Genomic DNA, 23914 nt, shown 5'->3' with positions numbered 1-23914 from the left:
AAGCCAGACCAGATAAGGACAACAGATTTCCTTCCCTAAAGGACATTAGTGAACCAAATGGATTTATATTATGCAATGATCATTTAATGATCACAATCATTCAGATTTAACCTTCAATCCCAAATTTATTAATAGAACTTAAACTCAACCAGTTGGCTGGTAGATCAAACATACCCAAAACATTGTGCAGGACCCTAGGAAGAATATGCTTCTTTGAAATAGTGCCTTTGGTTCTCATACATCCAGAGGATGCAGAAAAGATATCAGTTTAGATGGCTCATCTAAAATAGAAATTAAATATATGTCAGCATTCCCCAGTACAACAATGTCAGCCTGCTTTATAGGCTCAAGTCTCCACATAGGACTTAACCTTCAGACCCAACGAGTATTTGCCAACCAGACTGCAGCACAAGGTACCCACTGCAATTAGCAAGATGACGTTATAGAAAATAGAGGGATGCTGCACCCCAAAGGCTGTGACTGGTAATACAAGTACAAGAACAAGTTGACATGGCTTAGTTTAGAGATCAAAACTAACTCTTGCCCCACCTGAAAAAATGTGAGCCACAAACACAAGGCACAATGAAAGATTTACTGAAAAAAAATTTATTCATATTCAACACTAAAATTTGCAAATTACAGCAACCATTTTCAAAATACAGGAACAGCAGGGCAGGGAAAAACACTCGTCCTCACAGCTGGATGGGCAACTGAGAAAGAGGCAGGCAGCCTAGTACTACAAAAACCAAAAAAGAAGATAGTGGCGACAGGAGCATGGTAAAAATCAGCCTCTTAATCAAAACAGCTCTATACAACTTTGTGGCCTGTATATTTACAGATTGCAGTTTGCCAAGAAATTTAAACGTCAAGGAAACCATTGGGTATACATTTGCAGGTCACATGGTTTGGGTGCTGCTCACTTTAGTCTGACACTTGGAAAAAAAAACAGGACTCGAGTTCACTGTTAGTGAAAAAGAGTATTGCAAGCACAAGAAACGGGAACTTCTTTGGGCAGCTAATCATACATAAAAGTCCTGAAATGAATCCTTTTTTGCTTAAAAATTACAATTTCTCTCTCACTCTCTCCCTCTCCCTACACCACTACAGTTTTCTTTCACCTTGTTTTAACTGGGCAGAGACTTCAGGTCGAGCAGTCGAATCTTCACTGGGATTCCTTGACATCTTCAAAAACGGCCACGCCTGTAGAAATTAAAGATTCAACAACATGCAATTAGAATCATTGAAAATGGACGCATAAACTTGCTCACCATTGTACACAACCATTTATTTTCTGTTTTTTAAAAAAAGGCAAAAGGAAAGTACCTCTTGGAGACTTCCTACTGCCCTACACAGAGCACTGGTCTTCTGGGATTTCTGCTAACGACTGGCTACAGCTCTAACCTAGAAAAGGAAACCCTTTCTCAGAGTGTAAACAGCCCACCTCTACTGTATCCTTAAGTAGTGATTTACTGTAATCTCCCATCTGTAATGACAGACAGCATACAGAGTTTGTCAACCAATTTATCACACAACATAAAAAGGGTCAAGGGCAGTGACCATACATTTGTGAAAAACATTTTACCTTGTGGTTGGTCAATATTAATTCTTTACTGGAAAGCTCTCCTTGACGTGTGCTGCTGCCTTAAACAAACCAGTTAATGTTTAATTGTAATTTCTACAGTAACCTCAGCATAATGTTCACTTTAAAGAATGCTTCACTTGTTTACAAATTTTAAACATCATCCTTGCGGATATGTGAAGGCAACATGGGAATTAAGAAAAGTGCAGAGAAACAGCCATTTGGTCCATCAAACCAGCATTGAAATATATCATGGACTCTGCCATCTGCCCAGTTCCCTGGATTCCATTTCTATATGCGATTCTCCTGCCCTGAATTCCACCTGTTCACTCCAATTTAAAGAGTAACTCATATTCTATGTTCCCCACTGACATAGTTGAGATCCATAAACCCCTTCTTCAAACCAACTGAAACCGTATTTATTAATTCATCATTGCAATGTTTCTCCCATCCCTGCAATATTAAATATGATTAAACACAGTACTGTCAGCACAATGTTGTCAGGGAATCTAGAGTTAGTGAGCCCCACAGATAAAATTATAGGCTGTTTTCTCAAATTATTTATAATTAAATCTACTGTTATAATTGGATCAGTAGATGCAACCACAATGATGATTCATGTAGCCTTTACACAAGCACAGAGCATCCCAAAGTACTTCAATGAATAAGTCACTCCGAGTTTGTCAGTAATTAAGCAATGTGCACTCTCAGACACAGTGATGTGCAGGAGGATAAGGGGATTGGTAAGATCTGGTTTTTAAAACAACAGCACAGAAGAACAAACAACTACTTGCATTCCTAGTGCTTTGAAGATAAAACGCACCAAGGTGGTGACGAACTACTGTATTGAGTGAACGTGAGTGACTGACTGAGTCAAAGCAGACTCAGGGGTGGCAGAGAAATAATTCATGACTTAGCTCAGTAATCTTTCCGTTAGTATCACTTACTAACTGCCTATAATTTAACAGTGGGCTGTGAGTAGCCCAGAAATAGACCAAAGATACTGATTCAATGATGTATCATGCTGGCCATTACAGGTAAGTATTAATGCCAAAGCTTTCACTTTCCTTCAGGTTACCTCTGAAGGCTGATCATTGATGTGGGATTTGAGATGAGAGCTCCTGCTGTCACTGTGAAGCAGTAAAAGGATGTAGCAATGCCACATATACAACAAATGTTATCTGGATGTGACGTGCATAATTATTAAAGATATGTTTTGAAATTTTAACAACATATTCAGTTTCCATGGGGGGACACTATTGGCACCAGAGGCCAATCAGTGGAGACTATGTCAGCTCTCTATAACAGTGATCTTCCAAGTTTAAGACCCTCCCCCCAATGCAAGTACATTTCTTAATCTGCTGTCCCAGTAAATAATTTTCAACACCTCGATCAAACCTCAGATTTAACTTCGGTAAAGAAACCTAGCTTCTCTAATTTATCCATATAACTGACTTTCCTCAGGCCTGGAAAACATTCTTCTAAGTCTTTTCTACACCTCTTTAAAGTCTTTGCATCCTTCCTGAAGTGCAGTGCCCAGGTTTGGACACATACTCCAGTTGAGGCTGTACCAATGTTTTATAAAAAGATTCACCATAATTCCCTTCACTTTTACCCTATGCCTTTATTTTTAAAAACGCCCAGGGTTATGCATGCCTTTTTTCACCAAATTCTCAACCTGCCCTATCCCCTTCAACAGTTTTTGCTCACATCCCATCTTCAGGCCTTCTGTTCCTACACAGAAAAAAGGTACAGCCCCAGAGTGAGACTGGAATTCAGAGGCTGGGACTCATCAGTTCTGAAAAGGTTATTTTAGAGGGAAATGTGTACTGGAGAAAATACTTCAATACGGTACAATTCAGATAAATACAGGTAAGGTTCAGGGAACCAGTTTCAGACAGGCACCTGGAAATGTTTATTAATTGAAGGTGTTAGCTGTAACATCTTGAGGCCAGTACTCTGGCTTCATTTAATAGCTGGAATGTGTGATGGGAGACAAGAGGGTTGGTACTAGAGAACAATGGAGTCAAACAGGCTCCAGTACATCCACCTGATCAAATGGGCAGAGACTGTGTCCTGGCAGTCTCTGGCAATACTGACCTGTCAGTGTGTACACGTGCCAGAAATATCTGCTGAATATCATTATTCACACTTTCATGGTGCTTCATTGCTACTTTAAAAACTTTCCACAGATTCACAATCATGTTTAGTTGGGCCAGCAGCTGATCAGCCAGGAAGCTGATCACAAGCAAAGAATTAATATTGACAATTCCTTTGCCCAAGTTGCAACCAAAGTCACTGCCATTCAAATGTCTTTCTGTATTTAATAAGTAACAAAAACAATTTCATCAGCCATGGCAGGGCACCATTGTACCAAGAGCTCACTGGACATGGGATGGGAGGGCAAGGAAGGGGGACGGAGGGGCAAAGAACTCGCAAGTCGTACCTCTGTGCTAGGACCTGTAATGTACTGCACGCAAACAGGAGGCTGCTACAGCTTTTGGTTTGTTTTAAATTTATGTGAAAAGTAAAGTTAATTCTTGAAAATTCCCTTCCATCCCCTGTAGTTTGAAGAGAATTCTGTAACAAATCTGCACAGAAACAATTCCACAATTGTCAAAAAAAATTATGGTGACAGGAAACGAATATTTAAATCCTGTGTTAAACATGATCAGCAAATACATTATGAAATAGCAAGCTTTAAAAAAAAAGATAAAGATTTATTTTTAAAAACAGGCAAAAGCATTCAAACACGGAGGTGTGTAGAGAAAGGAGTGTACCTGGCATGAGTACCTGCAATTCATTCACTGATTCCTTCATTTTTAATTTGCTTTCATGGGCGGCTCACAAGACCAGCGCAGTGTGAGATATGGTTCTCAGGTTCACTTAGTCATAAACCCTACACTTCCATCAATCCAAGCTATTGGCTCGAGTTACAGAAAGACTCCATTAGAGTGCAAGGCAGATTTTTTTTTAAAAAAAAAACATAAAAAAAACAAAAAAATCTACAACATCCGTGACATTAACAGATTTTGTTAAAACTAATTTTTTTTTCAAATAGATGCCTTAGATGCAGTTACAGAAACAGGAAAAAACCATTCTCCACCTACTTAATGAATTCTAACTTATTCAACTGATAACAATTCACAGCAACCAACCAACCAACCCACACAGTCTAATCAATTGCCCCAAATTTTACAGTTTTCTTAACATTATTTTTTAAAACAAATCCATTCATTGCCATTCACCAGATCCAATACGGAACAGAAATGAGGACCAGGTTTCAGTACATTATATAGAATATGCAGAGGTAAAGTAAAGTACCTAGTGTCTCCCAGACGCACATTTTGTCTCTTAATCTGTCAAGACTAGTCTGTAGTCCTCGCTCGGCGTTTTACACAGTATACCTTCCCGTGCGTTTGTTGGTTAGAGTCTCTCCATCTTCTCTGTTGCAATACTTACACTGCACTGCTAAAGCGAACCAAACAAAAACAAAGGGCAAACCCTAACCGAGGAATGCAAAAGAGACACTTACCTTGGTCTGATCTGAGGTCAAATCAGATCAGTTTTAATTGGACTGAGTGTCACCTTCAGATTTTAGGTCTTCATCTCTCCCATTGACCTCGCTTTTAGTGGCGTCCACCTCCATGGCGTCTGGTCGAGGCTCTGCACTCTCTTTGTCTGTCTGACTGGATTTCCGACTGCTTTTCCTCATCTCATCAGAGTCTCTTCTTTCTGAAAGGCAGAAATGTCAATGCAAACTAACTGCAGACAGTAGCATTATTTTCAGGTAATGGTTGAATGGAGATGGCAGCAGGATTGGTTCATTTATCAATGGCTTTAAAATTTGAGGGGAAATTAAAAGATTTTCATTTTTTAAACAGCCATGAGTTGTGGTGATCTGGAACACATCAGCTCTACAGGTTGTGAAAACGGATTCAATAGTAACTTTCAAAACAGAACAGGAAGAGAGCTGGGGAGTGGAGTTGATTGTTACTGTGCAGTCACCACCCAATGGGCCAACTGGTAACACGGTTTCCTGTCATTAATGTTTTAACTTTTACATTCCAAGCACAGAAGGTATGGTTGTAACCCGATAAAGACACCACATTAAACATCCACTGGACTGATTTGATTTTGAAGTATTTTCAAAGCTTTCCTTCAGCTTTTGTTCACTATGCAATGTTAATTAACATCAAAGAATTCCTCCCATCAACATTCTAGGGGACATTTAAATACTGCAGCAACAAGAGCAGGCAACTTACTCTTCACTTCCCAATGCCCACGTACTTCAAACAGGAGGTGCACGTCACTCAGCCCCCTTCAGCCTTCTCCCCTATTCAATACAATCATTAGACCTTAGTCTCACCTACTCAGTAACCTGTAAACCCTTGCTCAAACCATTCCAAAGACTCCTGACACAGGGAAAAGAATCTTTTAAATTGGCAACTCCATTTAAACACTAAATTCGCCCATAAGAGGAAATATCCTTTTAAGATTCACCCTGTCAAAGCCCTCCACCTTCATGATACTATTTCAATAATGTCACTTCTGACTCTTCTAAACTCCTGCAGATATAAACCAAGCCCGTCCATCTTTCATCGCATAAGGCAACCCGCCCATTCCAGGCATTACACTTCTATACCTTTCCTAAACTGCTTCAAAAGCATTCCATCCCTCCTTTATTATGTTGGCCATAAGACACAAGAGCAGAATTAGGCCATTCGACCATGGCTGATATATTTCTCAACCCCATTATCCTGCCTTCTCCCTGTAACCCTTGATAAGAACAAGTACCTACCTAACACTGTCTTAAATACAGTCAATGACTTGGCCTCCACAGCCCTCTTGCAGCAATGAGTTCAACAGATTCACCACCCTCTGACTAAAGAAAGTCCTCTTCATTACAGTTCTAAAGTGTTGTCCTTTCACTGAGGCTGTGCCCTCAGGTTCCACTCTCTCCTATTAGTGAAAACATCATTCTACATCCACTCTACCCCGATCTCTCAGTATTCTGGAAGTGTCAATGAGACTCCCCCAGTCCTTCTAAACACCATCCAGTACATACCCAGAGTCCTAAACCACTCATGAGGAGCCCGTCGGCCCCGGGATCATTCTTGCAAACCTCCTCCAGACCCCTGCCAACAGCAGCACATCCTTTCTTAGATATGGGGCCCAAAACTGCTCACAATATTCCAAATGTGATCTGTCTAAAGCCTTATATAGCCACAGCTGTACATCCATGCTCTAGGCCTCTTGAAGTGAATACTAACATTACATTTGCCTTTCTAGCTGCCAACTGAACCAGTATGTTCTGTCCCAGTCCTGAACTGGGACTTCTAATTCCCTTTGTGCTTCAGATTTCCAAAGCCTTTCCTCGTTTAGAAAATAGTCTAAGCCTCTATTCTTCTTCCCAAAGTACAAAACCTCTCACTTTCCCAACTGCATTCCATTTGCCATTTCTTTGCCCACTCTCCCAGCCTTTCCAAGTCTTTCTGCAGCCTCCCCACTTTTCGCAACACTACTGTATCATCTGCAAACTTAGCAACAATACCCTCAGTTCCTTTGTCCAGATCCTTAAAGTTTAAAGTTTAACATGGATATTGTGGTCCCAGCATAGATCCCTGCACAACTCCACTAGCCACCGGCTGCCATCCTGAGAGAGACCCCTTTATCCCTACTCTCTGCTTTCTGCCAGTCAGCCAATCCTCTGTCAGTACCTTGTCTCTAACACCATGGGCTCTTAAGCTATTTAGCAGCTTCCTGTGACCTTTTGGAAATCCAAACAGATCTTGTCAACTGGCTCTCCTTTATCTAACTTGCCTGTTACCTCCTCAAAGAATTCTAACAGGTTTATCAGGTAGGAGTTTCCCTTGACTAAGCTGTGCTGACTCAGTCCTATTTTACCATGCACTTCCAAGTACTCTGCAATCTCATCGTTAGTAATGGACTCTAAAATCTTACCAAGCACCTTTAGGAAATTTGGAAATAAATTAAAATGCAGAATGTCACACACCGTAATCTCAGGACTATTCCCAGTGCCACATGCTAGCAACAACAGGCATAAGTTAAATGTGTGCCAGGAGAGATGGCATACCAGACAGGGGTTTAGATTCTTGAGGGATTGGGCCTGTTTCTGGGGAAGGTGGGACCTGTACAAACTGACAGCTTGCATCTGGGTAGACCGGGGACAAATATCCTTGCTGGGGCTTTGGCTGGATCGGTTGTTGAGGCAGGTGGATGAGAACCAAAGTGAAGTCTTAGATGGATCACATTCAGATCAGGAAATGGGAGGCAGAATAGACTGGGGGACAAAAAAAAAGGCAGTAGCAGTATTGATTAAAGAATCAATTACAATCGTGAGAAGGGATGATATACTAAATGGGTTAACAAATGAGGCTTTATGGGTTGAGTTTAGGAACTAAAAAAGGGCAGTCACACTACTAGTATACTACAGACCCCAAATAGAGAGGAGGAGATAGAGGAACATACAAAACGAAAATATTTTGCCTGTAGGAATAAGTGGGCAATAATTGTAGGAGACTAACTATCCTAATATCAACTGTGTTTCAAACAATACAAGTGGCATTGAAGGTGAAAAATTCACGCACTGGGAATGTCATGTCATACACCATGTCCAGAAAGTTTTCTTAACGTGTGACATGCTCAACAAGAGGAGATGCAATGCTGGATTTAGTTTTGGGAAACGAAGAGGGACAAGTGAGCGAAGAGACAGCAGGCTACCATTTCAGGGATAGTGACCACAATTCAGATAGATTTAGTATTATTGTGGAAAAGGACAGGGAAATCAGGAGGAAAAGTCCTTAACCAGGAGTAGGCAAATTTTACAAAACTGAGAAATGATTTGGCTGAGGTGAATTGGGCAGGACTGCTAAAGGATAAATCAGTGGTAAACCAGTGGTAAGCACTAAACGAGATCTTTACAGCATGAAGGATGTCCCCTCCAAAAATAAGAATGGTACTGCCAAATCTAGACTCCTGTGGTTGTCTAGAAAAATACAGGGGAAGATCAAACAGAAAGAGAGAGCTTACAATAGTTACCAAAAAAAACTCAACACTGCAGATCGCCTAGGTGAACACAAAGTACAGAGATCAAGTTAAAAAAGAAATAAGGAAATCAGAGGGTATGAAAAAATACCAGCAAGATAAAGGAAAATCCAAAGATGTTTTGCCAGTATAGGAAGAGCAAGAGGATAGTTAAAGAAAAAATGGGAACTATCAGAAATTAAGGAAACTTGTCTGAAGATGCAGAGGATATGGGAAGATTTTAAATGAATTTTTTGTCTCCTTATTCACAAAGGAAAGGGCTGATATGGCTATAGTGCTCCAAAAGGAAGCGTGAAATATTTGACAAAATAATTATAACAAGAGAGAAACTTAGAAAAGTTGAAATTCTTGGAAGTGGACAAGTCATAAGGGCCAAATGGATTGTTCACTGGGATGTTGAAGGAGGTCAAGGAGGAAATAGCAGAAGCTCAGAGCATTATTTTCCAATCTCTATTAGACACGTGCTGGAGGAATGCAAATGTGTTTCCGTTGGTTAAAGAGGGTACAAAGGAAATGCCAATCAATTATAGGCCAGTTAGTCTTACATCGGTGGTGGGCAAATTGTTAGAATCAATCCTGGGAAATTGGATAAATTGTCATTTAGAAAGGCATGGACTAGTTGGGGATAGTCACCTTGGCTTTGTTAAGGGAAGGTCATTCCTTATAAATTTGATTCAATTTTTCGAGGAAGTGATAAGGAGAAGCGATGAGAATAGTGCAATGGATGGTGTCTACTTTAGTAAGGCATTTGACAAGGTACCACACAGAAGGGTAGTCAAAAAAGTAAAAGCCAATGGGGGACAGGGTAATGTATCACTGGCTAAGTAACAGAAAACAAAGAGTAATGGTCGATGGCTGCTCTTCCAAATGAAAAGTTGTTTCAAGTGGTGTTCCATAGGGAAAGTGGGATTAGAAAAGGCATCTAGGTGTCTTTGGGTAAGCATGGACGAGGTGGGCTGAATGCCCCCCTTCTCTGCTCTATCATTTCTGTGGTTCTATGGACCAAGGTCAGGCTAACAGCTTATGGCTGCTTGTCTTCTGCTTCTCTTCCTATTTAAACAGGGGTGTTACATTAGCCATTTTCCAGTCCTCTGGCACCCTCCCTGACTCCAGTGATTCCCGAAACACCACCAATGGCTCTACAATCTACACAGCTATCTCCTTCAGAGCTCTAGGGAGTAGTCCATGTAGTCAAAGTGATTTACCCACCTTCTCCTCAACAATGGCTACTATACTCACCTCTGCTCCCTGACTCTCTTGAAGTTCTTGTACATTGCTGGCATCTTCCACCGTGAAAACTGATGCAAAGTACCTATTCAGTTCCTCCACCATATCTTTGTTCCCATGTCAATCTCTCCAGCCTCATTTTCCAGTGGTCGAATGACCACTCTTCACCTCTCTTACCTTGTAGACATCTAAAAATTACTCTTGTAATGTTCTTTTATATTACAAGTTAGCATACTCTCATTTTGTGTTCGTCCCCCTCTTTGCTTTTTTTTTTTAAAAAGGTTATCCTCTGCTGGTTTTTAAACACCACTATCCTCCAGTTGCCTTTAATCTTCCCCATATTGTATGTTTTTTATTTTGTTTCAATGTTGCCCCACTTCCCTGGGCAGCCATGGTTGATTCATCCTCCCTTGGGATGTACTCCAGATGCGGTCTCATCAGTGCCTGTGTACCCAATGCATACTCTCCCTACTTTTCTATTCAACTCCCTTGCGATAAATTATATTCTATAAGCTTTCCTAATCATTTGCTGCACCTGCATATTAACCTTTTGCAATTCATGCACTTGGATACCCAGATCTCTCTACATCTCAGAGCTCTCATTTAGATAATGCTATTTTTATTCTTCCTGAAAAGTTCACAATTCTTGGCTGCTTGATAACATCTTTGACCCTATCTGTCCTCTCTCCTTTGGAATGTACTGATTTTGTGTATTCTGCAACATCCCTTTTAATATTTGCCACTGTATCTTTATTGATCTATTTCTTAACCTAAATTTCCAGTTCAATTTAGCTAGCTCTGTTTTCTTGCCCTCATAATTCCCTTATTTAAGTTTAAAACACTCATCTGGATCCAATCTTCACTCCCTCCAAATATAAAATCACATGTATGTCAGGAGGGTGATGGAACACTCTCCATTTGCCTGGATAAGTAGAGCTCTGACAACACAAGAAACTTAACACTGCCCAGGACAAAGCAGTCCAGTTGATTGGTGCCCTATCCAATACCTTCCACATTCACTAGGGGCAGGCAATGGCCTAGTGGTATTATCGCTGGACTGTTAATCCAAAGACCCAGATAATGTTCGGGGGACCCGGGTTCAAATCCTGCCATGGCAGATGGTGGAATTTGAATTCAATAATTATCTGGAATTAGGAATCTAATGATAACCATGAATCCATTGTTGATTGTCGGGAAAAACCCACCTGGTTGACTAATGTCCATACTTACCTGGTCTGACCTACATGTGACTCCAGACTCTCAACAATGTGATTGGCTCTTAACTATCCTCTGGGTTGGACAATTAGGGATGGGCAATAAATGCTGCCTAGCCAGCAATGCCCTCAGCCAGTGAATGAATAAAACAATTCCTCCATCACCACAGCAGCAACAGCATGTACCACCCATAAGATTCATTGTAACATCTCATCTTCCAAACCCATGATCGCTACCATCCAGAAGGACAAGGGCAGCAAACGCATGGGAACACGACCACCTTCACCAAGACTTGAAATTATATTGTCTTTTTGTCATTGAGGTCAAAATCCTGGATCAGTGCTTTGGATGCAGCAGCTATCCAAGACAAAAGCTCATTACCACCTTCGCCAGGCCATTGGGGTTAAAAAAAAGTCTACTTGCCAGCAGTGCTGCATCTCTTTAACAAGTAAATTATTTTCACAATATTTTGGGATGGAATGTGTGGTTTCAAAAGTTGAGAGACAGACCCTAACTGAAAAAGTAAACAGAAAAGAGAAACCCACTCTTGGGAGTTTAATCTAGACAAGTGTGAGGTGATGCATTTTGGGAGGGTCAAATGCAAGAGGAAAGTATACTGTAAATGGCGAGTAAACTGACCATTTCATAATGTGTATAATGCATAGTTTACTTATAATGCATAGTTTACAATCAATTTACCTGTTAATTCAAGTTTAATTTATGAATATTCTAAGTTTAGGGTATACCCAAGGTAGTGTTTGCTTTGTTAGATTCACTTAAAATTATTTTGCTTATACTGTAGATCTTGTGGTTTAACTCTTTCAGTAAGAAATTGGGATTTCAGATTTATTCTTTTAATAAACATCTCTACAATGATTACATCAACACTGAGGTAGTCAATATTAGGACATTCCATCTGCCAATCATTTGGATTTGAAGCGACTGTGCTCGCAGGACAGTTGCACAGAATGTGTCGGGTGAAGAGGGATTGTTGTCACATCCAGCCAAACCAGCTGTCACATTTAGCATATGCAGGAGTGGGGGAATCAAGATTGACACTCCAAGTTCGATCCAGGGCTGGAGTTGCGGGTTTGACAGATACACAGCTCACTGACACATAGCTGGGCTCATCCAACAGTGCTCGGAACATCTGTAACTGCAGGTTTAGTTTGCAAACCACAGTTCCTGCACTGCAGACACACAAGCACCTTAATGTAACTGGCTCCATGCTGGGGAAAGGCCTTGGGAGATATCAGTGAGACAAATCAACATATAATGTAGAAAAACACAGTCAGGCAGAGCCTGGATGCCTGTACCTTTGTCCTTTGACCTTCTCTCTTTCTCCCTGCTCCTACTTCTGTGTTTGTGTGACCTGACATCCCGACTTCGTGATCGGCGCCGATCCCGACTCCGGGACCGGTGTTTCCTTTCTGATCGGTCTCTGCTTCTCTCAGAGCGGTCTCTGCTCCGCCGATCCTCACCCCTTTTGTGAAATCAAAATTGAAGTGCATGCTTAAAAATGAAATTTAACACTTTGCTAACATATCTTAACACAAAAAAACTTTTAATTATCTAGCACCTTTAATGCAGTAGATGTCTCAAAAAAAGTGTTTCACAGGAATATTATCTAATGAAATTCAACACAGCCACGTCAGAAAATATAACAGATTTGCAAAAAAAAAAACACTATCAAATGTGAAGTAATAAACAAAATGAATAACAAATGTAGTATGTGGAAGTATGCCCAATTTAAAACACTCCCTGAGATAACCTCAAAAACCTTTGTCTCATTGTTCTTAGCAAGGATTTCAAAATGTTTCATAAACTCCCTAGAAATGCCCTTACATTATTGATGCGTTCTTGCAATCAACCTTGCTTGATTAAGTCAACAACACAAGTGTAGAAAAGCTGTACAACAACTAGATCACATATTAACTGGTCAAAAATTAAATTATTTGAGTTTTAATTCATTAATTTATCACCTGGAAACCGATATCCATTTCAAGCCTACCAACTCCCACAGCTACCTAGAATACACCTCCTCTCACCCACCTTCCTGCAAAAAGGCCATCCCCTGTTCCCAACTCCTTCGCCTCCACCACATCTGATCCCGAGAGGAGGCATTCCACTCCCAGACATCCCAGATGTCCTCGTTTTTCAAGGACCGCAACTTCCCCTCCACAGTGGTCGAAAACGCCCTCGATCGTGTCTCTCGCATTTTCCGCAACTCATCCCTCACACTCCCTCCCCACAATAACAGCCAAAACAGAATCCCCCTCGTCCTCACGTACCACCCCACCAACCTCCGGATCCAAAGCGTCATCCTCCGACACTTCCGCCATCTGCAATCTGACCCCACTACCAAAGACATTTTTCCCTCCCCACCCTTATCTGCTTTCCGGAGGGACCACTCTTTCCGTGACTCCCTTGTCTGCTCCACACTCCCCACCAGCCCCACCACACCCGGCACTTTTCCTTGCAACCGCAGGAAGTGCTACACCTGCCCCCATACCTCCTCCCTCAACCCCATCCCAGGCCTCAAGACGACTTTCCACATCAAGCAGATGTTCACCTGCACATCTGCTAATGTGGTATACTGTATCCACTGTTCCCGTTGTGGCCTCCTCTACATCAGGAAAACCAAGCGGAGGCTTGGGGATCGCTTTGTGGAACACCTACACTCGGTTCGCAACAAACAACTGCACCTCTCAGTCATGAACCATTTCAATTCCCCCTCCCACTCCTTGGACGACATGTCCATCCTGGGCCTCCTGCAGTAGCACAACGATGCCAACCAAAGGTAGCAGGAACAGCATCTCATATTTCGCTTGGGAACCCTGCAGCCCAATGGTATCAATGTGGACTTCACAAGCTTCAAAATCTCCCATCCCCCGACCTCATCCCAAAACCAGCCCAGCTCGTACCCGCCTCCCTAACCTGTCCTCCCACTTATCCACTCCTCCCACCTCAAGCCCCACCCCCATCTCCTACCTACTGGCCTCATCCCACCTCCTTGACCTGTCTGTCCTCCCTGGACCGACCTATCCCCTCCCTAACTGCCCACCTACGCTCACCTTTACTGGCTCCAACCCTGCCTCCTTGACCTGTCTGTCTCCTCTCCACCTATCATCTCCTTTATCCGTCTTCTATCCGCCTCCCCCTCTCTCCTTATTTATTCCAGAATCCCCTTCCCCTCCCCCATTTCTGAAGAAGGGTCTAGACCCGAAACATCAGCTTTCCTGCTCGGCCTGCTGTGCTCATCCAGCTCTACACCTTGTTATCTCATTAATTTAACAGTTTCTTACTCTTGACTCCACCTGGTCACTTTCCTCTCCTGAACCACTGCCAAGTGGGAGAGGTGTGGTAAAAGAGAATAAAAGTAGTGAGAGTGGGAGAGTTTGGAAGTCAGCCACAGGAAAGACAAGTGCTGACATGGGCTTCAGATTCCAGGAACTGACAAATCAATTTTGGCTGTTCATTAGTCATGGAGGCAGGAATTTCACTGTTTAGTTTCCTGTTGTGGGGACTCTCATTTCCTTGCGTGGGTTGAAACAACAATAACACATTTGACCGTAAAATAAATATGGCATTTGCTGGACCTTTGCAGTAACACAGGCATGCTACTTAAGTGACTATATTCCTGGAAACTGGATGCTGCAATATATAGCTCAGACACGGGCACTCCAAAAGATAAATGCACTGGGTTGTCAGGGGATCCCACTTACCAGTACAATGCCAAGCAGAGGAAAGAATGGGTGCACTGCAGGCTAACTGCTGCACCACAACCACAACCACAGCTTCCCACCAGAGTCAGGAGAACCTCAGTACTATACCGCTAGCTTCACAGCAACCATTACTTAAGACTATAATCAATTGCTGTTTAAAAAAAAAATCCATCTGGTTCACTGACGGCCTTTAAAGCAGGAAATCTGTCGTCCCTACCCAGTCTAGCCTACAGGTGACTCCAGACGCACAGCATCATAGAATCCCTACAGTGTGGAAACAGGCCCTTCAGCCCAACGAGTCCACACCAACCCTCAGAGCATCCCACCCAGACCCATTCCCGTATAACCCACCTGATCTACACATCCCTGAACACTATGGGAAATTTAGCATAGCCAATCCACCTAACCTGCACATCTTTGGACTGTGGGAGGAAACCGGAACACCCAGAAGAAACCCACGCAGACATGGGGAGAACGTGCAAACTCCACACAGACAGTCGCCCGAGGATGGAATCGAATCGGGTCCCTGGTGCTGTGAGGCAGCAGTGCTGACCACTGAGCCACCGTGCCACCCCAATGTGGTAAATTCTTAACTCCCTCCGAAAGGGCCTAACATGCCACTCAGTTGAAGGACAATTGAAATGGGGTGGGTGAGGAAACTATAATCGTAGCATACACGGGAACACTGCGTACACACACAAGCGAGAGGACTGAAGTGTCTACTGACTGGGAAGACAAACTGAGGTGTTGGGAGACTTGTGTGTTTCATGAACAGAAGGATGGAGCATCTTGACCCAAGAGGCAGCTTCTGATCACTAATCATCACTAACTCTCAGCTCCCCTCCACATCACCTGCTCCTTACCTGCTGCGTTTCTTTTCACGTTCCTTACTGCGCGACCGCTTGCGCTCTCGTGACCTGCTTCGCCTTCTGTCGGACGCCCGGCTAGAATGGGAATGCCGGCTCCGTGAGTGGCTCCTCCTACGCCGTGCCTCCCTCTCTCGCTCCTTCTCCTCCTCCTCCCGCCGCCGTTTCTTCTCCCTCTCCTCCCGCTCACGCTCTCGTTCCAGCTCCCGTTCTTCTCTCTCACGTTTTAATTTGTCATCACGTTCTGGCTCTTCAGTCTTCTTCCGAACCTTCTCCTGGACAGAAATAAAACACTAAATACACAGCCAGAACACCATATTATACAATGAAGCAGCTCATTCCAAATGCAGCAAGACCTGGAAAAACAGGGATGCCACACGTGCCAGGTAATGACCATTCCCAACAAGAGAAGCTAGCCATCACCCCCTGACATTCAATGGCATTACCATCACTGAATCCCCTATCAATATCCATATCCTGAACTGGACTAGCGAGTAAAATACTGCGCTACAACAGCGGATTGAGAATTCTGCAGCAACCTCATCGCCTGACTTCCCAAAGCCAAGTCAGAAATGTGATGGAACACTCAACTTGTCTGGAGCACTGCAGCTTTGACACTATCCAGGACAAGGCAGCCATTCAAAACTTTAAACATTCGCTCCCTCCACTGATGCTTAGCAGCAGCAGTGAGTATCTACAAGATGCACTGCAGCAGTTCACCAAGGCTCCTTCGAAAGCACCTTCCAAAACCATGACCTCTACCATCCAGATGGATGGAAGCAGATACATGAGACCACAGTCTGCAAGTCATTGTCTCCTATCCACACCCCCAAGACATACGCGCACACACACAACTTAATCACCTCAATCTTCCAAGGGAAAAAAACATTTGTTGTCTTTGCACGCTGCCCTCAATTAAGTTTTTCTATCCCATTATGTTCTGATCAATTTATGCTACACTCACTCCCTTCTGGTGCCCAGAACCGAACCTAGGGACTCCAGGTCAGGTATATCCTCAGTTCAACACAGTATTTGTAACACACCAGCCTTGCACTAACCTTTAGTTCCTCCACAGTTGCTTTGATCTTCGCATAGCCCATGTGCTGCTTCCCCATTAAGTGATCATCCACCCTGGACTGCGCGTCTCCTACGATGAGGAATGCACCACACACTTCACACACCTCCATCTGCTTCTCCTGGGCCGCAAAGCTCTCGATGGTCTGCAGAATTATTTAAAAAATATCCTGTAGGGTCATGCATCCAACCATGTGAAATAATAAAAGACGGCAAGCCAATAAGCCTCACCGAGCTGGCAGATCGCAGTTGCTCTCGCTCATCTTTCAGCTGTTCGACAAGTTTCATCATACCCTGGGCCTCTTCCACTTTCCCCTCAGAGCCCAGCTCCTCAATCTGAGAAAAATCAAAGCAAGATCGGATTACAAGCGTCTTTCACCTCCTCAGAACATTTCACAGCCAGGGAAGTGCTTTAGAAGTGCAGCAACACTCCTAACATAGTGAACACAGCAACCAGTTAGTACATAGCAATTTCCCTCAAACAACAAGACGAGAATTTGATAATTTGCTTCAGTGATCTTGATAGAAGGATGATTATAGGTCAGGACACCTCCAAGAACCCCCGTTTTGTCAAAATAATCCCATAGGATGACTTTCATTCACCAGCGAGGACAACAAAATCAGCCTCAATTTAACATTTGATCTGAAAGACAACATCTGACAGTGTAACACTCCCAAAGCACTGCATTCAGAATATCAACCTGAAAGACTTGAATCCATATCCAGCTGACAAAGGAATGTGCAGTCACAATGCTGTGTATCTGCATGAGCCACCACATGGGATGAACATTTTTGGAAATGATCTGCCTCCTCCAGCCCCTTGTATCGGAGGCACAGTGTAATCTGATTAATAACTTCATGGGAAATTCCTCAAACCAGCCTCTCATACAGACCATAATCAACTGACTCCAGAAAGGCACTTGGGAGTTTCAGGGCCATGCCTTGGCCTGCCAAATGGCAGAATGCAGAGCCAGCATTCATGGGATTGTCTGGATACAGACATTTTACTAACAAAGGATGGCTGGTTCAATTTTCTGCTGACCACTTGATCAACAAATCAAAGTAAATTCAGGAAACCTAAAACCCAGCCTTTTCCCAGAGTTATTAGAGCAGCTCCACTCTCAGCTCTTACCTGTTCCAGGAGTTCTTCGATTTTCTCTGTTAAAACCTGACCTTTCTCTTCATTCTTACTCACAGGCCCTCCGGTCTGCAAGAGACAGACAGAATGAGTAACTCAGAAACAGCAATGTTTGCACAGCAACTAATCACACACTCCACTGTACACATACACTCCTCACCATGCAAATCCCTCCACACACTACTCGCTCTCAACAAACCAACTGCTTTACAAACATTCCCACCGAGTGGGCTTAGCTATGTGTCTATAGAATGAGACTATGTTGAAGAATGAGATTGGGGAAGGTTTAAGCTGTTAACAGTGAATCAGTGCCCAAGCCTGGCATTTACCGCTGTTCCAGGTGTCGTGTTCTGGGATAGCGCCAACCGAGCATGACCTCGACGGATCCGCCGCTCAACATCAGCCATCAGGTTTTGCAGATAACGCAAGAAGTCTTTCTCATAGCCCACTTTCATAAAACGAGAGCTCTTCTCATAGCTGTGGGAGCAAATGCCAGATATAACTTGGATATTCAGGGTGTTGGGACAATATACAAGAAGCCACAAAGCAAGAAACTTACTATTTCCGCAGGTTGTCATCATGAATCTTCTCACAGGGACCTTCAGGAGCAAAAATCAGAAGTTAATATTGCAAAAGCTACATCTGCCATAATGACCACAATGCCACAACAGGTCATTCAGCAAAACACCAATCTAGACCATCAAAAAGTCTATAGTGAGGAACCTCTTTTTATGTTTGTCTTAAATGCCATTCCCTCTCAAAGACTGTATATCAAAACATAAAAGCATATGTAGAAAAAGCCATGGAAAAAGCCAAAACCAATTTTTGTTTTATGAACAAGAACAAAAAGTTGAAGTGTAAGGCATCAATAATCAATTTATTGAATGCATTATGCCAGGCAGAGGGTGCTTGCAGTCAGCTGGACTGCAGATTCAGAAGTAGTGATGGCTGAAATGGAAACTGGTTATGAGGAGACCCCTACCCCTCTGGTAAAAGGCAGAAAAAGGAGCTTTAATCATCCTATCTTCTGACTAAGTCTACAAGACAGATAGGACCCTCAGTCCACTGAATCTGCACCAGTCGAAAGCAACCACTTAACTTTCTAATCTCCAGACTCATCCCAATTCTTTAATCGAACTCTTGCTCCCATATATTACCACTACATTGCTTAGTGTTATAATGTGCTTGGTCCCGCAAAGCCCCAGAATGTCATCACGTTAAAGTATCTATACAAGTTTAAAAGGCTATACTCAAAGGCATAGTAGATAGGAGCAGGATTAGGTCATTTGACACCTCAAGCTTGCTCTGCCAGTTAATAGGATCATGGCCGATCGAGCTAAATACTCGAATCCCATCCTCTTTCCATACCCTTGATCCATTCAGCCACAACAGTTCTATCTACCTCCTTGAAAACAATGCTTTAGCCTCAACCACACGTTGTGGGAGTGAATTCAAAAGGCTCACTGCTCAGTGAAAAATTTCTCATTTTAGACCTTAAAGAAGCTTACCCCGTAACTATGATCCCTAGTTCTGAACTTACTCTCAATCAGCAATATCCTTCCTGCAATCACACTGTCTAGCCCTATTAGAAATTTATGGGTTTCTAGGAGATCGCCCCATCACTGCCTGAAAAAAAGTGCTTCTAAACACCAGTGAATACAATCCTAACTGAATCAATCTCTCCTATGTCAGTTAGAGACAAAAAGACTGCAGATGCTGGAATCAAAGATAGACAAACAGGAGGCCAGGCAGCATCTGGAGGAAAGGAGCAGTCAACGTCTCAGGTATTACCCTTCTTCCTGCTGTGTTCTTCCAGCCTCCTGTTTGTCTCCTCTTACATCAGTCCTGCCATCCCAGGAATCAATTTGTTATATATTCCCAGTTATAACATCCAGGTCTCATTGAACGTTCCCCTCAGTTTACAGCCAAATAATAATCCGCCTTCCTATTTTTGCTACCAAAGTAGATGCACATTATACTGCATCTCCCATGCATTTACCCACTTTCTCACCCTGCCCACATCACACTGCAACATCTCTATTCTCACAACACATCCTTTCACCTAGCTTTGTGTCATGTGAATTTTCAGATAGTAAGTTTAGTTCCCTCATCTAAATCATGAACATTTATTGTGAATAGCTTGGGTCCTAGCACTGATCCCTGCAGTAACCTCACCGCAATTCAGAACAAGACCCATTTTTTCCTACACTGTTCCCTGTCTGCTAACCAATTTTCCATCCATCTTAATACACTACCTCCAATCCCACACTGCTTTAATGTTAGATATAGATCTCGTGGGATTTGTCAAAGGTTTTCTGAAAGTCCAAATAACACACATCCATTAGCTTCCCTGATGAACTCCTCTAGTTATATCCTTAAAGAAGTTGAGTAGATTTGTCAAGCATGATTTCCCTTTTGTAAATCCATGCTGTGTCTGATTCTACTCCTGTTTTCAAAGTGTTCTGCCATAATATCCTCAATAACAGACTCCAGCATATTCCCCATTGCCAACGTCAGACTCACAGGTCAAAAATTCAGTTTTCTCTCTACTTCCATTTCTAAATGGTGAAGCTAGATTAGCTACCCTCCAATCTGTAGGAACTGTTCCAAAGTCTAAAGAATCTTGGATGATGACTACCAATGCATCCACTATTTCTACGGCTACTTCCTTTAAACACAGGAATGAAAATCCATCAATTTTAAAAATAAGACGACAAACTGGCAGTAATGTCTTTACAGAGTGAAATGCTTTGCCATAGGGAACATGAAAAGCAGAATCCATTATATTTTAAGGGTAGGGTAAGGGACTTGCAAGGTGACACAATGGAAGTGAAGCTGTGAAATTAATAATGAATCAATTAAGCAGCAATCTGGTACAGGCTAAAGAGCCTCAAGTGCCCTTTACTGTGTAGTAAAGCTGTACAGTTCTGAGGTGATTCAGTCTCTAACACCTGTTCTTACAATTCATACACCATGTTATTTCCGTGCATTATTGAATGAAACAAGACTTGACATTACTGCTATAAATCTTCATCTGGAAACCATACATTTCGAAACAGACCAAACAAACCAAGGTTCCACCCGCCTGGTAGATGGATGTCTGTGCTCCTGTGACTAATCAAAATTGTGGGGGTTCTCCAGGGTATCCCAGATCAATTTTATCTCACTACCACCACCACTCTGGTCATTTATCACAACATTACCATGGATTCTTACTAAGCACAAATTAACTGACCACACTTCAAAAATTCTAAATTGGTTACAAAGCTTTAGGAGGTCCAGAGATTGACAGAGGTGCTTTGTAAATGTATGTCAATCTACATCTTGGTGCCCAGTAATGACTAGTTCAGTATTTAGCCTTCATAACCTTCTCTGAATTATGACAGTTGTGGTTCAATACCATGACAATCATGGCTTTGCCATCACCTACACCAGGATCTATAAACGGAGAGATTTGAAATGGAGAGATGGGGATCTTAAATTCAAGATGTTGCTAATATACATCAATAAGTACAGGGTTTATAGGTGAACAGAAGGTGAGGGAGAATTATAATCAGATGCTGCTTAATTTCTTCCTGTTGTTCTTGCCTACTGGGATGCTAATTCTGACTGGGGTCAGTTCATTCATCAGTTGCTTTCTGGAATACACACCCACAGGCACCAGCAATTCTTCACCATCTCTCAAACAGGTTATGGAAGTCAAATCCACTGCGGGGCATCACTGCTATGCCACATTATCTTGAAAGGCACACATGCCAGTTAGGAGTTTCAGTCAGTAGAGTGAGCAGGAACCCTAGAGACAGCTGCCCTTGCTTTAACTACCAGCATATGTAGGTTACTACAATATCTCCACTAACTGGGCAACACAGTGGCTCAGTGGTTAGCACTGCTGCCTCACAGTGCCAGGGACCCAGATTAGATTCCACCCCTCGGGTGACTGTGTGTGGAGTTTGCACATTCTCCCCGTGTCTGTGTGGGTTTGCTCCGGTTTCCTCCCACAGTCCAAAGATGTGCAAGTTAGGTGGATTGGTCATACTAAATTGCGCATAGAGTTCAGAAATTTGTAGATTAGGTGGGTTATAGGTGGATGGGTCTGGGTGGGATGCTCTGAGGGTCTGTTTCCACACTGTAAGGATTCTATGAACTAGAACTAAACAGGAAAGTTTTGCATATATGAAGCATTCTTACCCAGATCAGAGCGTGTGTTAGTAAATAACTCAGCCGGACAGAATCCACACAGGAAATATTTACATACCTGGGAAAGACAAAATAGAAACTGGTTACTAGTTTCAGTAGCAGATTCTCTTTCACAACATGCATCCATTCCACCCCAACATCCCAGTCCCATTCTGCAGTACACCAGCCAAGGGGTTAAAATAACACAGCAGCCCCTGGGTGTTGCTAAGGAATCTAAGAACAAAACAAAAGCAATACTTCAAGCCAATCAGCTCTATGTAACTCTGGATGAATACAGCCTTTGCTGCAGATTACCATCTTTTTAGATTCTCAATCAGATCCGGACAGATATTGCATTTATTTCAGGAAACAAAACAGGGGTGTAAAACGTACGCCCAAGTTTCAGCCACAGGAGTCACTGTAATGAGCCTGTTAGTGCATGCACTGCACAGTAAACGAGTGAATCAGAGATTGAGAATCAAAGTCCAGACTTTGCAGAGACAGGACAGTCACATTCTTACTGACAGGCTCAGCACTCATGTTGGGAGACATAAGCAAATCATCCAGGGTTTCTGCTTCTATCGTCAGAGGGGCCCTGCTGAAAGGAATATGGACAGCATGTGACACTGGTTGAAAAACACTCACATTCATAAGTTGTCATTTGGCAAAATACCAGAGGTGAGCTTCCACACCATAAAAAGGTTCAAGACAGGGTAAAAAGAACTAAAATGAGGATTGATTGATTTATTGTCACATGCACTGCAGCACAGTGAAAAACTCTGAGTGGTACAGGCAGATCATAGTATAGAAGGACATACAGATCATACAGTAAAATAAAACTAGACAGAGGCATAAAGTTACATCACAAAGAGCGTGCGCTTCTCAAGATGAACATTAGTAAGATCAGCATCATTTGAAATTAGAGCATCCATTCACCAGAATACTAACAGCCGGGAAGAAGCTGTTCTTGAACATGCAGGCTCGTGTTCAAACTCTATCTCTTCTGCCTGATGGAAGAGGTTGAGGGAGAGTATTGCTGGGGTGCGATAGGTCTTTGATGTTGGCAGCTCTTCCGTGGCAACAAGCCATGTAAATGGAATCCATGGATGGAAGGCTGGCTTCCGCAATGGTCTGGACTGCGCACATCACCTTCTGTATTTTCTTACGGTCCTGGGCACAGCAGTTACCACACTAGGCCATTATGCAGACAGATAGTATGCTTTCAACGGTGCATCTGTAAAAGTTGATGAGGGACCTTGTGGACATGCTAAATTTCCTGAGCCACCCGAGGAAGAAGCATTGTTGTTCCTTCTTGACCGTTGTTGGTTTTCGTCACTCCTAGGAACTTGACACTCACAACCTCAGCACTGTTGATGTAGACAGGGCATGTTCTCCTCCCTTTTTTCTGAAGTCAGTGATCAGTTCTTTGGTTTGCCAATATTGACAGAGGTTCTTCTCATTGCACCAGGTCACCAAGCCCTCTAACTCTTTTCTGTATGGACTCATCATTGCTTGATATTCACCTTCCTAAGAGTTTGCAACCCATCTGAACACTGGCAACATCAAGACAAAGTGAGCAGGCAGACAGCCAGTCTTCCAAGGTCCTCCTAAGCCAGTGACCGCCACAATCTACGGGTTTGCCTCTACTTCACACACCATCTTATTTGAAATTCACCACTGGTCCTGAATCATCATGGTCAAAATTCTGGAATAGTTTCCTTACCACTAAGAGTACCTGCTGTGCAAACTACACCATATCAAGATAGCTACTCACCACCGTTTTAAGGACAATTACGAAAGAGCAATAAACATTGGCTTTGCCAGCAACGTACAGAATCCATGAACA

At 42.8% G+C, this 23914-nt stretch overlaps 1 protein-coding gene across 1 annotated transcript; it reads right to left on the bottom strand.

The window, feature by feature from the left end:
* Positions 1-590: 590 nt before the first annotated feature.
* On the bottom strand, positions 591-23043 carry luc7l3 (LUC7-like 3 pre-mRNA splicing factor). The gene is made up of 11 exons (XM_048611077.1): positions 23005-23043; positions 22081-22147; positions 18452-18491; positions 18222-18369; positions 17887-17961; positions 16986-17090; positions 16739-16900; positions 15678-15955; positions 12406-12572; positions 5115-5314; positions 591-1200 (listed from the first exon to the last, which is right to left on the bottom strand). Exons 1-10 carry the CDS (start codon positions 23041-23043, stop codon positions 5148-5150), a joined length of 1248 nt encoding a protein of 415 aa, XP_048467034.1. The 3' UTR covers positions 591-1200; positions 5115-5147.
* Positions 23044-23914: the final 871 nt, after the last annotated feature.

Source organism: Rhincodon typus, chromosome 23 (genome assembly GCF_021869965.1).
Source record: "Rhincodon typus isolate 14 chromosome 23, sRhiTyp1.1, whole genome shotgun sequence".
Classification (NCBI taxonomy): domain Eukaryota; kingdom Metazoa; phylum Chordata; class Chondrichthyes; order Orectolobiformes; family Rhincodontidae; genus Rhincodon; species Rhincodon typus.
This window is presented reverse-complemented; position numbering and strand designations above follow the sequence as displayed.

Coding starts and splice junctions, on each gene's coding strand:
- luc7l3 (XM_048611077.1), bottom strand. CDS start 23,043: ATGTTCAAGAACAGCTTCTTCCCGGCTGTTAGTATTCTG. Junction 17,091..17,886: donor TCGAAGAACTCCTGGAACAG/GTAAGAGCTGAG, acceptor GATTTTTCTCAG/ATTGAGGAGCTGGGCTCTGA. Junction 12,573..15,677: donor CGTGAAAAGAAACGCAGCAG/GTAAGGAGCAGG, acceptor ATTTCACAAAAG/GGGTGAGGATCGGCGGAGCA.